Raw genomic sequence first — 16,497 nt, 5'->3', positions numbered from 1 at the left:
ATGGAAGACAAAGAAAAGGCAAGGGTCGAAAAACGGCAAAAAATTGCGAAGAAGGAAGCAGGCCCTGCAAAGGCAAAACATACAAATGAGATAAAACTTGGAATTTTTTCATCTGCATCGGAAAAAGACTTGGCCAACTTGTGTGATGACAGTGAACTAGATGATATGGATGCTGATTCGAAAGGAGAAGTTGTTCATGTTTGATGACTTTAAAAAAAAAAGAATGTTCGTAGAGACGTCTGTCCTGCTCGCACTAGAGCAACTTAGAGTGCAGTGGATGGGACAGTCCACATAATATAGTTCCTGCTGATATGTTATATTTTTGGATGAAGCCTAATTTGAATCATTTATAACGCTAAAATAAGATTAAATTGTAAAAAGAACCACATAAAGCAGAAACTTATAATGTGTTGTATAACCCCATTTGAAGTGAAGTTTTTCCTGCCGTGTTCGAGAAAGATTGAGCAATGCAAGAATTCCGACAGATGTAGTGTCATATAAAAATCAGTCATCGAAAAATCACGTTACATGAGCATTTAATTATGGATTTGTGTATGAATGTTTACAATGAAATTCCATTATTTTAACAATATACTCTTACGATTAATAATAAACTTCCCTTAGGTGCTCCAAATCCTTCCATCGTCCCCTAAGGGTGGCAATCTGAGCAGTTCTCTTAGGTTGTTCGCAGATGATGCTGTAATTTACCGTCTAGAAAGGTCATCCGAAGACCAGTATCAGTTGCAAAGCGATTTAGAAAAGATTGCTGTATGGTGTCGCAGGTGGCAGTTGACGCTAAATAACGAAAAGTGTGAGGTGATCCACATGAGTTCCAAAAGAAATCCGTTGGAATTCGATTACTCGATAAATAGTACAATTGTCGAGGCTGTCAATTCAACTAAGTACCTGGGTGTTAAAATTACGAACAAGTTCAGTTGGAAAGACCACATAGATAATATTGTGGGGAAGGCGAGCCAAAGGTTGCGCTTCATTGGCAGGACACTTAGAAGATGCAACAAGTCCACTAAAGAGACAGCTTACACTGCACTCGTTCGTCCTCTGTTAGAATATTGCTGCGCGGTGGGATCCTTACCAGGCGGGAATGACGGAGGACATCGAAAGGGTGCAAAAAAGGGCAGCTCGTTTTGTATTATCACGTAATAGGAGAGAGAGTGTGGCAGATATGATACGCGAGTTGGGATGGAAGTCATTAAAGCAAAGACGTTTTTCGTCGCGGCGAGATCTATTTACGAAATTTCGGTCACCAACTTTCTCTTCCGAATGCGAAAATATTTTGTTGAGCCCAACCTACATAGGTAGGAATGATCATCAAAATAAAATAAGAGAAATCAGAGCTCGAACAGAAAGGTTTAGGTGTTCGTTTTTCCCGCGCGCTGTTTGGGAGTGGAATGGTAGGGAGAGAGTATGATTGTGGTTCGATGAACCCTCTGCCAAGCACTTAAATGTGAATTGCAGAGTAATCATGTAGATGTTGTAGATGTAGATGTTAGGGAAACTGGCGATCGCGGCCTCTCTCGTGTGGCTTAAGGTAATGCTTACCGTGCTTGTGGCAGCTGCTGGACGGACGTGACGTCACACAGACTAGCCGGGCCGTGGTGCGCAGCCAGATGGCGCTGGCAGACGGCAACGCTACCTTCTTCCGTCGCACTGTGGCCAGCAACATCGCTTACGGTTGCTGGGACGCCCGCACTGATGACATCATTTCTGCCGCTAAGGAGGCCGGCGCGCACGACTTCATCACCGCACTGCCAGAGGCAAGCTGGTTGCCACTGGCGCATTAAAAAATTTATTTATTTGTATGTTATTGGTTGGTGATAAGTTCACAGTATTTTTCCTAAGTTTAATGAGCACAAAAGATACACGCAATAGAGACTTTAGTCATCAATAAATATATTCTACTTCACTATTTACTATAATCTGCCAACGCTGGGGCAAATTTTCGATTCTGTGGCTGTAGAAAACGCACGGTTTTCGATCGAAGAACTCTTCGAGCTATCTTCAGTTGAAACTTCCGGGCTGAGAGGCCTTGGTCGATGTATAAAATTTCCACCTGACGTTTCGTCTCCATCTGCGGGAGACATCTTCTGAGGTCGTCTGGCTACTGACGACCTCAGAAGATGTCTCCCGCAGATGGAGACGAAACGTCAGGTGGAAATTTTATACATCGACCACGGCCTCTCAGCCCGGAAGTTTCAACTGAAGACAACGCCGGCCGTGAAAGCCTACGTTATACGATCTTCGAGCCATGTTTGGAGTGCATTTTCATTCGAAAATAAAGTTCCTTGAAAGCTGTTCGATAGAGAGCGGAAAAGGTGAAAATCTGAGGCGCGAGATCAAGTGAATAAGGTGGGTGCAGAATAACTTCCCAGCCAAATTTCTGTACAGTGTTTTATGTCAGTCTAGCAGAATGCGAACAGGCGTTATCGGGGAGTAGTATCACCTCACACAGTCTTCCTCGTCGTCGCTCTTGAACTGCGTCTGCAAGACGTCTCAGTTGTTGAAAATAAATGTCAACAGTGATATTTACACCTCAGGGAAGCAATTCGTAGTACTTAACACTGTTGCTGTTCCACCAGATGCGTAACATTACCTTTTGTGGATGTGCACAAGTCTTCGTACAGGGAGTTGCTGATTTGTATAGGCTCAACCATTTCTTTCTTTTCCTCATGGTCGCATAAAAACATTATTTCTCGTCACCAGCAACGATGCAGGATAGGAATGATCAGTGTCATTCACTAGCCAATTGATGATGAGCAAATAGAAAAGCACATATGGTTCAAATGGCTCTGAGCACTATGGAACTTAACATCTGGGGTCGTCAATACCCTAGAACTTAGAACTACTTAAAACTAACTAATCTAAGGACATCACACACATCCATGCCCGAGGCAGGATTCGAACCTGCGACCGTAGCGGTCACACGGTTCCAGACTGAAGCGCCTAGAACCGCACGGCCACACCGGCCGGCAGAAAAGCACAGATGGTCACCACTGATTTTTGTGATTTTGGCTAAGAGAGTGTGGTATCAATACACTCGATTTTTGAACCTTCCCCATGGAATGCAAATGCCGCACGATGGTGGTTCGATCACAGTTCATCATATTTGCCAGTTTTCGAGTACACTGACGTGGATCGCTGTGGATTAATGCATGTAAACGATCTTCATCAAATCCCAAAGGTCTTCCTGAACGTGGGAGCCACTAATGTCAAAACGATCATCATTAAAAGAGAGAACCATTTTCTTGCCGTGCTCTGTCTAATGGCATTATCGTCATATACGGCGCATATGTTTCTGGCTGCCCCGTTGCTGTCACTCTTCTATTGAACTCAAAATGAAGAACATGTCGGTAATATTCCAATTTCTCCACTCGCATTCCCGGCGGGGTCAGGGATTTTCTCTGCCTCGTGATGACTGGGTGTTGTGTGATGTCCTTAGGTTAGTTAGGTTTAAGTAGTTCTAAGTTCTAGGGGACTGATGACCTCCGATGTTAAGTCCCATAGTGCTCAGAGCCATTTGAACCATTTTTTTCTCCACTCGCACTCCATTTTCTAGCGTTTACAGCTCCACTCACTACCTCCAAACGGTAAAATGACAATGTGTAAACTCAAATAGCATCAGTGAACTAAAAATAAAAAAGTTACAGGTAGTAAATAAGCCCAAATCAACCGGAATACCAGCATGAAGACAAAAACGCTACAAACTTATGCACTAATCTATTACTTTATATCTTGTTATCTGTAATTTAAACACATTCTGCGTTCATTTTCATTGAAAGTTTAACTATCAACAGTCCTTTATTCCTACAGATCAGCAACTAATGACACAAAATGCCCTTTTACCGATAACGCTCTACTTCTTGCCCATCACCACGAGTACTTCTACAATTAATAAAGACTACATGTACTACCGTACCCAACAGTATCTACCAATACTACTGTCCTATAAATTTCTTTTAGTTACGGCAAATTGATGAAGAGTGCACAGAATGATTCAGCAACCCCAGACAAGAAAATTTACAAAGCTAAAGGTTAGGCAACGTTTACATTCAATTGATGAATGCAAGATCTTGAGAATTTGTACATCCAGTTCAGTGATACAGCAGATTGAGATAATGTAAATTACATAGTGACCATGATGCAGTATCAGATGTGATTGGAACAGATAGTTGCTGAAGTCCTAGTCAAGTTGCGGCTGTGGTACAATTCAAGCAGGCCTAGATATTGTCTCAGTACTCACCAGAAAGACAGATGAAACAGTTGTGATTTCTCTATGTGCTACACCTCGTATTATTAGATTATGAAGATTTCCTTTTTCATTGACCTAAAGAGTGTGTTTGCCACAGAAACCAAGTAATTGTTAAGTCTTATTCACCATGCACACTTGTAGACACCAGTAAACTGGTAGTGTACAACTTGTCATTTAGTGCCAAAGTATGTAAAAGCTGCAACTGACAGCATCTACAATTGGTGCACTAATAAGAATGTGCTGTACAGTTTACTGGGAAAACTATAGTTCAGACGTGCATGGCATGTTGCCATTGGCATACTTTTTGTGACTCCCTACATGTGGCCACTCAATGTTCTTTTGAGATCTGTTTCTTCTAACTGTATACACCATAGGTGTACGTTTTTGCTACATGGGGAATTCTTTCCAGATGTATAGCCATTTCATGAACGCATTGAAATCAGTCTTTCCAAATTCTGATCAGTGATTCTTTTCTGCAGATATCTCCTATTTTCTTTTCCTCATGATGCAGTAATGGTGAAATATCACCGGTATTCATATTACAAATACAGTTTCCAGTGTTTTTCTTTATAGTGGTACTGTTTATAACCTTGTGTTGTATGTATTTCCACTGTGGTATTTGTGCAAGATTGTTAAGATTTTTTACGCATTCTGTAAGCTCAGTTCCCTGAAAGTTGATTTTTAGTACACATCTTAAGTTTCTATTTCTATATAATATTTTCTAGTGATGTTGTGCTCAGCTGTGGATTAGAGTGTGTCCCACTTATTTATAACACACGTTGGAAAAATGGTAAGTGCAGTCACAAAAGACAGAATTCTGTCAGCTGGAAGTACACCTATTTGGGACTGAATCTTTCAGAAGTCAAAAATGTTGAGAAGCAAGCCATTTCATGGTAACCTTTAGGAAGAGCAGGTCGTTAGGTGCAAAATAAACTGTGAACATTCTTATCACAAACTGTTCAGTGTCTGTTCTGAATGGAATATGGCAGTTTTGAAAGTAACCTGTTTCATTCCTATCTGTCACTGGTATACACTACATACACTACAGCTAATTGAAATAGATTATGACCAGTTATAATACCATAATTTGTCTGCCAGATTCCACAAACGCATTCCATCGCTCCTCAGTTCGTGGGCACACCTTTGTCGGTTCGTCAGGTGCTGCGGGGGCCGTTGTAGTTGCACCTGCCTCTACCGTTGTCTGCAAGCTCCCTGGTTGCAAGAGATGACTCTCGTGTTCTGAGGGAGCATTGTAGTTGCTCGTGAGGAACGTAACAACTTGATGCCTCAAGTTAACCCTGTTCTAGTTTCTTGGCTTCACTCCTACCCTGGTGTTGTTGTGATCGCCATGATTGCACTGTTGGCTGCTCATTTGTAACAACAGTTAACCTCAGCTGTATTTGCTGAGTTGCTTCTCGATCTTCCAACGCAACCACACATAGAGTAGTGGACGGGAAGCGATTGATAAGGTGTCGTGCAACCTGAAGCTTTCTCAAAAGAGCGTCTGTGATATTGTCTCGCAATGCAGCATCTCAGTGACACTAACTCTTCTGTACCAATTCAGTCGTTTTGTAGTCAGTCATTAATCATAATCTGAGAGGAAACTTATTCGACCCCACACTCGAGATGAGGCTCTATAGTCCACCATTACCGTATAGATCTGGTGTTTGCCTTCTCCTTTTGAGGTAACGTTTCGTGCTTTAGTGTCGAATTTACAATTCCTGTATGTGTTCTGTCCACAGTTCGATACATGCACCTCTGGAATACCGTTATGTTATTTACAGATTGAGTTTGTAAAATATTGCATACACTGCCTGACAAAAAGTGAAGTGCTCATAAGACATGATTGGATGTCACTGTGGCATCATACACGTCCACATAATTACGGGTATGTAAATAATTAGAGTTGCAATTATTTCTGATAAGTAGAACGGCCGCCAGAGTGCATTGATACTGTTTGTGTTAAGTGTTGTTACCAGGCCTGGTAGTATAAATAAGGGGCATAAACAGTGTCAGATGTTCAGATCTTGAATGAACACTGTGAAGGAGACAGAGATGCGACATACTCGTGTGAGACAGCATTATCAACACCTGACAGAGTTTGAAAAGGGTGCTATTGTGCGTCTCGACTCAGTCAACTGGTAGAATTGTCTATTATCCAGATTTTTGGGGTATTTGGATGTGACAGTGTCCTGACTTTGGACAACAGAAGTTCGCCTGCCATCCGAGAAAAAGTAACGTACTCCTCAATACATTCCGTGTCATCCTACACAATTGGTCAGGAACTAGGAACTGTCAGTTTAGGGAATTACCGTCCTATGCGTAGGCTGGTGTTGACATCGCAACACAAACGTCTGCATTTGGAGTGGTGCAGTGACTAGATAGCACGGACAGCTGTTGAGTGGCGTCGCACTGTGTTTAATGATGAGTAGGCATTCTGCGGTACCACGGATGACCGTCGTTGGCGAGTACGGTGCCAACCTGGGGAGATGTCCATTTCTTCCAACGTTTCTAAGAGGCACAGCGATGTTACTCGTGGTCTCTAGGTGTGGGGAGCCACAGCGGATGCACTACAGGTCATGGCTGGTAGTGAGTTAGAAAACTGTGATGGCACAATAGCATGTCACGGACATCCTGCGTCCTCATGTGTTATCTCTCAAGTGACGTTATCATTGTGCTATTTTTCTACAGAATAATGCTCGTCCACACTTGGCACGTGTCTGTATTAACTGTCTGCGTCATGTTGAAATAATCCTGTTGCCAGCAAGATCCTCATGTTTGTTCCTGAACATATGTGGGAACAGCTCAGACATCAGTTCCATCCCAGCGCCAATATCCAGGATGTCAAGGACCAGGTACAACAGTTTTGGGCCAGTTTGCCTCAGGAGAGGATACAACAGCTTCATGGCACTCTTCACAACGGAATCAGTACATGCACCCAGGCAGAGGGTTTGCAATGTCATGCGGGCAGTTGAGTTCATACTGCCAAGCTCTTTGTAAATGTGACTCTATTTTGTAATCACTGAAACAACATTGCATACTCTCTCAACCTGCAGAGTTTCATTTCATTCCTCCTCCCCTTATGTATGCTTCAACTTTTTTTTTTTAGGCTGTGTATATTCATAAATTCTGTTTATCCATTTCGATTCGAATTTCTAAGTTGATCATATGGCGCCGACTGTGGGTGAAAAGCTATCTCTCGTCTAATGCTGCAAATGAAACCCAGTGGTCATAACTCATCTGGATAGCATAGCTATTGGTAAGCTAACAACCACGAGCAGATTCCTTGGGGTAAATAAATAGGAAACATATATACAATATTAGTTTTAAAGAGCTTTTTGAATGAGCTAGGGGTCACATAAGGTCCAGTCTGGAAATATGTGTACGTTAACAACGACGAATTGGACGCCATTCGCGATAAAGTATCAAAACTTGGATTAAAGGCACACTTTCGCAAGACACATCACCTTACAAACGGTGTTGTGGGTACCACACCGCTTCCCGCATTAAACATGAGTTCATACCCTGAAATTGCTTAGAACTTTATAATCTTGGACTTTAGCACGTTTGCACGACCTGTTATAAAACAGCATGCAAGAACAAAAGTATGAATATTACACTCTTCCTCCTGTTTGTGCAAATGGAAAAAAATCAAAATGGTTCAAATGGCTCTGAGCACTATGGGACTCAACATCTTAGGTCATAAGTCCCCTAGAACTTAGAACTACTTAAACCTAACTAACCTAAAGACATCACACACAGCCATGCCCGAGGCAGGATTCGAACCTGCGACCGTAGCAGTCCCGCGGTTCCGGACTGCAGCGCCAGAACCGCGCGGCCACCGCGGACGGCGAAAAAAAATCGGTTGGTTCTTTTTCCATTACATGTGGTCTACCATAGACTTGATTGAACTTATGGATACACCTTTAGTTCATTGGTGGTCCCTCGGAAAACTGCAAAAAATGGTTTTTTACTATAGTTTCGCTGTCACCAGCGGACTAAAACCTAGACGAGGATTCCAAAACGCCTACGCACAGAAAATGGCTGAAAATTTTACGATATATTCCTAAGATGCAGATCTCGAACAACTTTGCAAATTTTATTGATATCTTTATCCGTTTCCAGGATACAGAGGTTCAAAGACACGCTACTTGTACACGTAAAATCCAGCATGAAACGAAATCTCAAAAATAGATAATCACAGCAAAGTCCTCAAATTTTAACGATATGTTCTCTAGGTATTTATGTAGAAGAGCTAACTCCCCGTTTTCAAAAATCTTTATCCGTTTTCGAGAAACACTCCAAAAACTTTTTTTTGGGTACCAAAACCCAGCTATGTACAGCATGTAAGGCTATGTACAACAAATGGTTGTAATTTTTATGGTGTATTCCTAAGATCCCGATCTCGAACATCTTTGAAAATTGTCTTCATATCTTTTTCCATTTCCGAGATACAAAGATTCAATGTTACCCTACTTGTACACGTAAAATACGGTGTGAGGCGAAAACGTAGTGTATAAAATGACGTAGCACGGAGAAATACACTGCAAAGTGTCTCCTCTATCATCTAGGATCCCATGTCGTAATACTGAAGCAAATGCGATTTTTTTTTTTTTTTTGCTCGTAAAACCCGGTCTGAGGTAAAGGTAGTTTTGTGCTGTTTCAGTTTCGCATAAGTAAATGTTGTGTATGTATGGTGGAAATTGATTAATAATTGCTTGAATAATTGGAAAAAATTGATTGGAAAGAATATTTGAAAGAAACTTGAAGGTAATTTATGAATCCGTACATGATCCTGGGTGACTTTAATCGATACCAGTATTAACATACCTTCAGTACCAATACATTCAAGGTCAGTATTCATAATTTGCATTATGTACTGCTTCTCATTAATTCCATTGTGCGTAGTCTTGACTATAACAATGCCGATGCAGGATCGCTCGTGCGCTGCTCGCGCAAATTCCTCTTGTCTGCTCTGATCTTCCCGATGCAGAATCTCGGCGGAGGGCGAAATGATGAACAGACAGGGATGGACGTCCCAAATGTGCGAATTAATTTTGCCTTTCCAATAACTTTTCATAGCCCTTTCAATGTACGGTTGAGATACATATTTTTTACGATGCTGGTACAACGGACCCAAGCATGTGTCCGTATTACCACTTTCTGAAACAAACAGGTGAAGAAACAGGAATTAATAAATTGAAGAGCTTATTTCAAATTTTGTTTCCTACAGATATTTAACTTTGTATCAAAACATTAGCCTTGCCACAAAACAACTCGTTAATTTATCTTTGTCAGGTTCTATGACCCATTTAGTTTACACACAGTTTACGTGTATAAAAAGAAAAGAACGAAAAAAATAATATGATTCAACACAACCTCCGTATCCAAATTTCACTGACCAATACATTTCTTTTCATAAGAGTTACATGCCCTGCTGTAGAAGTGAAAGGAAGCGAACCAGCTGAAAAATGCTCCTATCAGAGCACGAAAAATGCAGATATGTTCCTGTTTATTTAAAAGACTCTGATTGAAAAGTAGGGTACCAGTTGCTGCATTCTACCTTCCTCAGCACGTTTAAAAATTTTCTCAAAATTTTGGCATGGGAACATACTCGCGGGAAGATAGCAGATAGTGATTGTGTTATAGAAAGAGTGGAGGAGACAATGGCAGTGTGAGAGAAAGAGAGGTACACGATGGCAGTGGAACATAATTGACAGTAACAGAATAGTGCTAGGAAAAGAGTGAAAGAGACAGTGCTAGGGGGGAGAAATGAAAGAGAAAGAGGAAGGCAATAGGGAGACAGTGACAGTGATTGAAGAGTGTAGTAGTAGGACAGAATGAAGAGGACTGTGACTGTGACACAGGAGACAATGACAGAGAGACACAAAGAGGTAATGACAATGAGTTTGACTGAGTGAGTGAGGGAAGGGCAACTAGAAGTGGATGGGTATGAGTGACTTCCAATGACAGACTAATGGGTGTGAGCGAGTTTCAGTTAAGGGAGCTAGTGGGACTTTGAGGTGAGCTGGATGGTTAAAAACGAAAATGTTCGCATGGCAAATTTGTTGGGAAAATTTTTAAAGGTGCCGAGGAAGATAGAATGAGGCAGCTGGTACCCCACTTATCAGCCAGAGTCTTTTAAATAGACAGGAACATATTCGCATTGTTTCTGCTCTGATGGGAGCATTTTTCCGCTGGTTTTGAGTACACTTTAACATTTTTCACTGAACAGTCTTCAAATTCCTTGTGGTGAGTTACTTCTTTTCAAAGCATCATATAATGAAATAAAAAACTATAATAAACAAGTAAATCAATTTTTGTTTTACCTCGCAGTTTCCATAAAAACGCATAAGAAAGACTGCATAACAAAAGAATGCTAATCCGAAAAGATAATAAAATATTACCCGTAAAATTTACTTCAAACATTAATGTAGCTCAGGTGAAACCGGCCACACATCTACTGCCGATTCATAGTGTCAAAGAGCACAATATCTCGGCGATCAGACGTGTCGCAATCGGCAGGTGCGCTGACGGGCTGACCTCCTGGGAGCGCTTTTTTTACATCCCCCCCACCCAGCCATTCCGCACGCAGTCCGCGATCGAGGGCGCGTGTCAGTGTGTCAGTGGCCGCGGAGGTGATTGCGTCGGCGTCAGTAGCTGGCAACGCTCGCCAGGGTGCCTATTCTGTATCTTTCCGCCATTGTGCCGATCGTTTCGGTACTCAAGAGCACCCAACGGTCTAGTACTCGAATTAATGTCCCATCTTTATTCAGTATGCATTTTGGTAGCGATACAGTTAGGGTCTAGAGAACCGAAGCGCTGTTGTCGGTTCGCTTCGCGCAAGCCAATCAAAAGCAAGCGGCCGCACATCTGCGCATGTGCACTGCAGCGCGCACAGCGCAACGAACACAAAGCGGCTAGCAGACGACACAGGTGCGCTATTCTTCGCAGTATCGAACTTGCGTTTTCGCAGTACGAAGTGTTGCTAAAATACCAGCGGAAATGTCGGACGAAAATGAGGTTAGTAGGTTCACAGTTCAGTGACACTGAAAGAGCGTTAAGGATTGCTATTGTGATTGTCGTTTATGGGTATTTTATTTGAAACAAAAACAGCAACCCTGGGTATGTAGAGGCACTTATTATTGAACAGTTTTGGCCAGTATTTGTAGCCTGTGCTAAAAATTGGAACCATTAGGTGATGACTGAGAGCTATAATTCGAGAATGGAACAGTAGAGAAATGGTCTGAAAGTGTTCTTAGACTGAAGTCATGGCATCGAAAAAACTCATTACTGTCAAAGCACGCTCTTACATGTAAATGAAGGGCACATATACTGTTCAAACCCAGACTGTAATGAAGTGGCATCTTGCCTCCTCCTTAACAGTATCAGGCGCGATATATCCATTTCCATGATTCTCAGCAGAAACGCATGGAAATTTTTACAGTTTCCCTGACCGCATGTTTCCATGCATGCATAATAACGATAGCGTTTTTGACTGTATTCTGCAGATTGTCGTAAATTCCGCATTATGTCATATTATTCTCATTCACACTGACATTGTGTTTTGGATTTTACATTTCGGAAAATGAGTTAGGAATAGTGTGTAGTACCACATTGCACTGATACATCTATAAAAACACCCGAAAAATTTATTGAGAGTTTCAAAGAATAAGAAGATAAACAGAATGTGGTTATAACTCGCTCCTAGAGATCCAAATGATTAAGTAACCCATTTTCCTATATGATACGTCATCGATTTCGGTCTTAAAAACAAAACCGAAAAAACGCGTTTTCGAGAGCTCCTGAAGTTCGTCGAAGTTTATAACACGCATCTCATGAATGAAAATGTTTCGTATATGGTGCTACAGTCTAAAAATATTACGGCGGAGATCTTTAATCTCTGTCTACTGTTGTTGGGGATTCCATCGCAGATGTGATAAGCAAGATTATGAAGATGACTGCTGCTAGTTACATTCCCAGTAATTTAAGTTGTGCTCTTAGATTCCTATCTAACCACATACTCGGAAATCGCTACATATTCGGAAAAAATGGTGAATTATTTCTGACAAGAAAAAATAGAAAGATCACTGTCGTTTGTTTCACTCACAGCAATTTCATCTCCAACAATTTCATATTTCGTGTTTTAAACACACAGATATCACGAAATCATTGCTGAGGAAGTGCGCTCTTACATGTAAGTAATATTGCAGAAAAATCTTAATTTACACAAATAACAATGTCTCCGAACGTGTTGCATATATGAAGAGGAAAAAAATTTTTTGCATCCATCTGTGCACAAACCCGTGTTGAATTCTTCTTCTATTGCTGAGGAACGTAGGCTGACTTCATCGAGAAAAGATGCTGCGTAAGTCAGAAATGCGTAATAGTTTGGAAGGTTTCTAATATCAGGCTTCACATAATTGCTTTCCATTGTTACTTGAAAGTTGTAAACACGTTTCGATAATTACTAACTAAACCATTTGTGGGAAAAAGTACACAAAGTCACTAGTAACATCAGTTCACACTCATTTAATATACGTAAGCAGAGCCGATGTCTTGCTATTTAATGATCTTTAAACTCTTATTTGCATAAAAATAAGATGCATTTTGAGAGAATATTAACCAGAAACGTTTCCTTTTTGGATGTAATCATTCACAGTAACAACCTAACCTAACCATATTTCTAACAAAGGAAAATAGTCTATTATGAACTCACGTTCCAAACGGATGCATCCTCTGGTGATCCTTTAGTAACACAATCACTAAATCAAAAGCTAAAACCGCTAAATATGTTTAAAATAACAAATTACATAAACCACAGCTCACCGATCGACAGGGCCACACCGATATCCAAAACCTCTCAGTACAACTGTCGTAAAATCGACAGGAGGAGCGATCGGTAACAGGTCTCAGAAGCTTACTGAATAGCATATTCCGATAAAGAACTGAAAACGACGTCACTACCGGGGCTCACCTACTACACCGATCGTCATGAACGATACAGAATAGGGCCCCAGGTCTCCTCGGTTGCAGTGACGTAGCTGTGGTTACTCCGACGCCCTGCCCGCCAGAATGCTGTTTTTGCAGCGTGTCTTCTTAATAGTGGTGTGAAAAACCTCTGCTTCCGCAACTGCGGAAGTTCTGCACAATTTTTCACATCTGCTTTCGCATCTGGTTCCGCATTTTTATATCGGAAGTCTATCGGGACTTTCAAGAATGGCGAGATCGTCGATGTGCGCACTTATGAGCCCAACGTGCCGGCTACTGCGCACACAGGAGTTCGTCGGGTGGGGCCCGTAGCAAGTCGACATATGCCCGCAGTGATTGTTGCGCTTATTTGATTATTATGCAGTGATCTCTGTCCATCGCCGCGAAAATATGGCATTTTCTCGTTCGTCAGTCTTGTTTATGTTGCTGTGTAATATGACTACATTGTACAGTGTTTTTAGTCAACAGGTTTGTGGTGTAACGTTAGTTAAGACTGTAATAATGAAACCAAAAACCGTCTTATTTGGAACTATTTTGTTGAGATTAATGATTTGAGTGCCAAATGCAAAATTTGTGACAAAGTATATTCTCGAAAAGGGTGCACGACCACTGTATTGAAGAGTCATCTTAAATCATTAAATGTCGTGAAATTTGCAGAGTTTGACAAGTTAGAAGCAATTATCAAATTTTCAGTGGAGGTGAAAAGAAAGGTTAGTCAATATTTATATAATAATGTAATTGGTACTAATAATATAATTCCATTATTATTGGGCGAGCTCCGTCCACTGCTTGTGCAAAGCTGTTTTATCCAAATGATTCACAATGCGATAACATTTGAAAGAGCTCACCCCACCCTTAGTTCTGGTTGGGTCTTGTTGGTGTAAGCCGATAGAAATGTGCCTTTCCTTGCTGCTGCCAGCACTGAACGATATAAGAACATAAGTCTGTGGCACAGAATAAAAACACTACTGTACCATGTGAGCTGCACACGAGTTTATGTTGGCAGCACTTCATGAAATTTAAACTAGCTTTACGTCCCTGTACGGCATCCAATCTGAGATGAGCACTATAAAAAGTTATCACACAGAGTGATTTTTTCCACTGCATACAAACTCTAGGGACTGATTGATGAGAGGATACAGAGCAAAAGAGGTCTAACAAACTTATGACCAGAAATGCATGGTTTCCAGGCAGGAGACCATTTATTCAATCATACAGTTACAGAGACTGCGGTCTAATACACGTTGTACCATGCAGCCACAGATACAGTATGTGTTGAAAATGGTTTCCATATGCCTCGATACATGCGTGTAAGCACCATAACAATTTTTTGTCTCACATGTTCACATCGCCCAGGCTGTATCCAAACACTGTGAAAAGCAGCATCAGTATGCTGCTCCAGTGTCTCCACATCGGGAATGGGCTGTGCATACGTGATACTTTCTAGATAGCCCCATAACCAGAAATCGCACAGGTTGAGGTCCGGTGAATGAGCAGGCCACGCAACCAGACCTCCTCGTTTGATCCACGACAAAGTGGGCTGGAGTATCATCACATAGCAGCCACATAAACCTTCGAATCATCAATGGCACTTCTTCCAGCAGGGGAGGCAAAGTCACTCACAAGAAACGACGATTGTACCGGCCTTTTTAAAAGATGTGGAAGGAAGACTGGTCCCAAAATACAGTCGCCAGTTATACTGACCCAAACATTTTGGCTGCACCAATGCTGATGATTCGCTGTCATCATACCATGGAGGTTTTGCATACTATCCCACGGATGACTGTTATTAAAGTTAAAGATACTACTTCTTATAAAGGTAGTCTCATCTTTGATTAGGATGGAAAACACAAATCTTGGAATCTTTGTCACCTGGTGAAGAAACCAGTGACAAAACTGCGCCCAATGTGGACAGTCTGTTGCCACTAAGCCCTGCACATGATGAAGTGATAAGGGTAGTAACAATTGTCATGGAGAACGTTCCACACAGTCGCCTGGCTTACCTGGTACTGGTGTGCCAACTGGCTGGTACTGACACGGTGGTCGCCTTCCACAGTGTTAATCACATTTTCCTCCAAGTCCGGTGTCCGAACGCTTTGGGTATGTTCTTATGATTTCCTGCTTCTTGCAACGACCCTGTCCCAGGCAAATGGCGCAACACTGTTGCAGACATGTCCATGACATATGGTTATGCCAAGAGAGTTCCCCCAATCACTACCCGCCATGGCCCGAAGTCATACCCAATGGCTGCCCACAGCACGATACCAGAACGCCATTATGCTTCTCCAAAACAATGGAGAAATGGAACCCCTACCTAGATCGCCAAAAACTCGCTTCGCTGGCAATGGCCATATGTGGTAGTGCACAACTACTATTCGTTGCTGATCACAAAACGACGCCATTCATCAGAAATTTGTGCTTTCTGGTCACAGCACCACTCCACATGCAGCCAATTGTGTTGTGGTGTTAATGGCAGCCTAAGTGTGGGACAGCAATTCCCTAGTATGGCTGCTGCTAGTGATTGATCAGTGGTGTGGGATGACACAAAATGCAGAGAGTACATTGCTTGTTCTTGGGTGGGAGGGACAGGTGTGAAGGGTTTACAAAGTGCTTGGTGTAGAATATGGTGATCCTTCCTTGTGGTGGTTAGATGTGCTCGACTGGAATCGCAGTGACGAATCTGTCTGTCCTCACATTCTCCTGTAGTCCAACATCAGGCCACTGTCACGTTCAAGTGCCCTAAAAATCTGGATAACGGATGATTCTGTCAGCTGGCCAAGTCGAGACTCACATTGGGGCCCTCTCAAACACTGTCAGGTACCAATAACACTGTCTCACATTAGCTGTGGTAGCTCTGTGTACTTCACAGCGACCATTCAACATCTGATACTGTTTTACACCCCTTATATACCCTACCAGGCCTGGTCCCAGCCGTAAACACAAACAACACTAATACACTCTGGTGGCCACTCTACTCATCATTTACAAATCCACAAATGGTCTGTAAATGTATGAAGTTACGTTGGTATCACACCATGACTTCTGGGTGCTCTTCTTCTTCTTCTTCTTTTTTTTTTTTTTTTGTCAGGCAGTGTAGCTGAAATAATTTTTGCATTTAAATTTAATAGATAATAAAAAAAATTTGGGTTAAAGTTAGAGATGAAGAAGAAAAACTTGCAGTAAATGTTACAACAACAAGCTTTACTTAACAGTAGTTCAGTTCGTTTACACTTGTGATT

At 41.7% G+C, this 16,497-nt stretch overlaps 1 protein-coding gene across 1 annotated transcript in view; it reads left to right on the top strand.

Moving 5' to 3' along the window:
* LOC126474355 (multidrug resistance protein homolog 49-like) overlaps positions 1-16,497 on the top strand; it is a 130,982-nt gene that overhangs the window by 64,501 nt on the left and 49,984 nt on the right. The window contains exon 5 of the mRNA XM_050101822.1: positions 1,575-1,775. Within this exon, the coding sequence (XP_049957779.1) occupies positions 1,575-1,775 (201 nt within the window). The remainder of the gene's footprint in view (positions 1-1,574; positions 1,776-16,497) is intronic.

Source organism: Schistocerca serialis, chromosome 4 (genome assembly GCF_023864345.2).
Source record: "Schistocerca serialis cubense isolate TAMUIC-IGC-003099 chromosome 4, iqSchSeri2.2, whole genome shotgun sequence".
Taxonomy (NCBI): domain Eukaryota; kingdom Metazoa; phylum Arthropoda; class Insecta; order Orthoptera; family Acrididae; genus Schistocerca; species Schistocerca serialis.
Note: the sequence above shows the minus strand (reverse complement) of the source record. Positions and strands in the feature narration are given on the sequence as shown.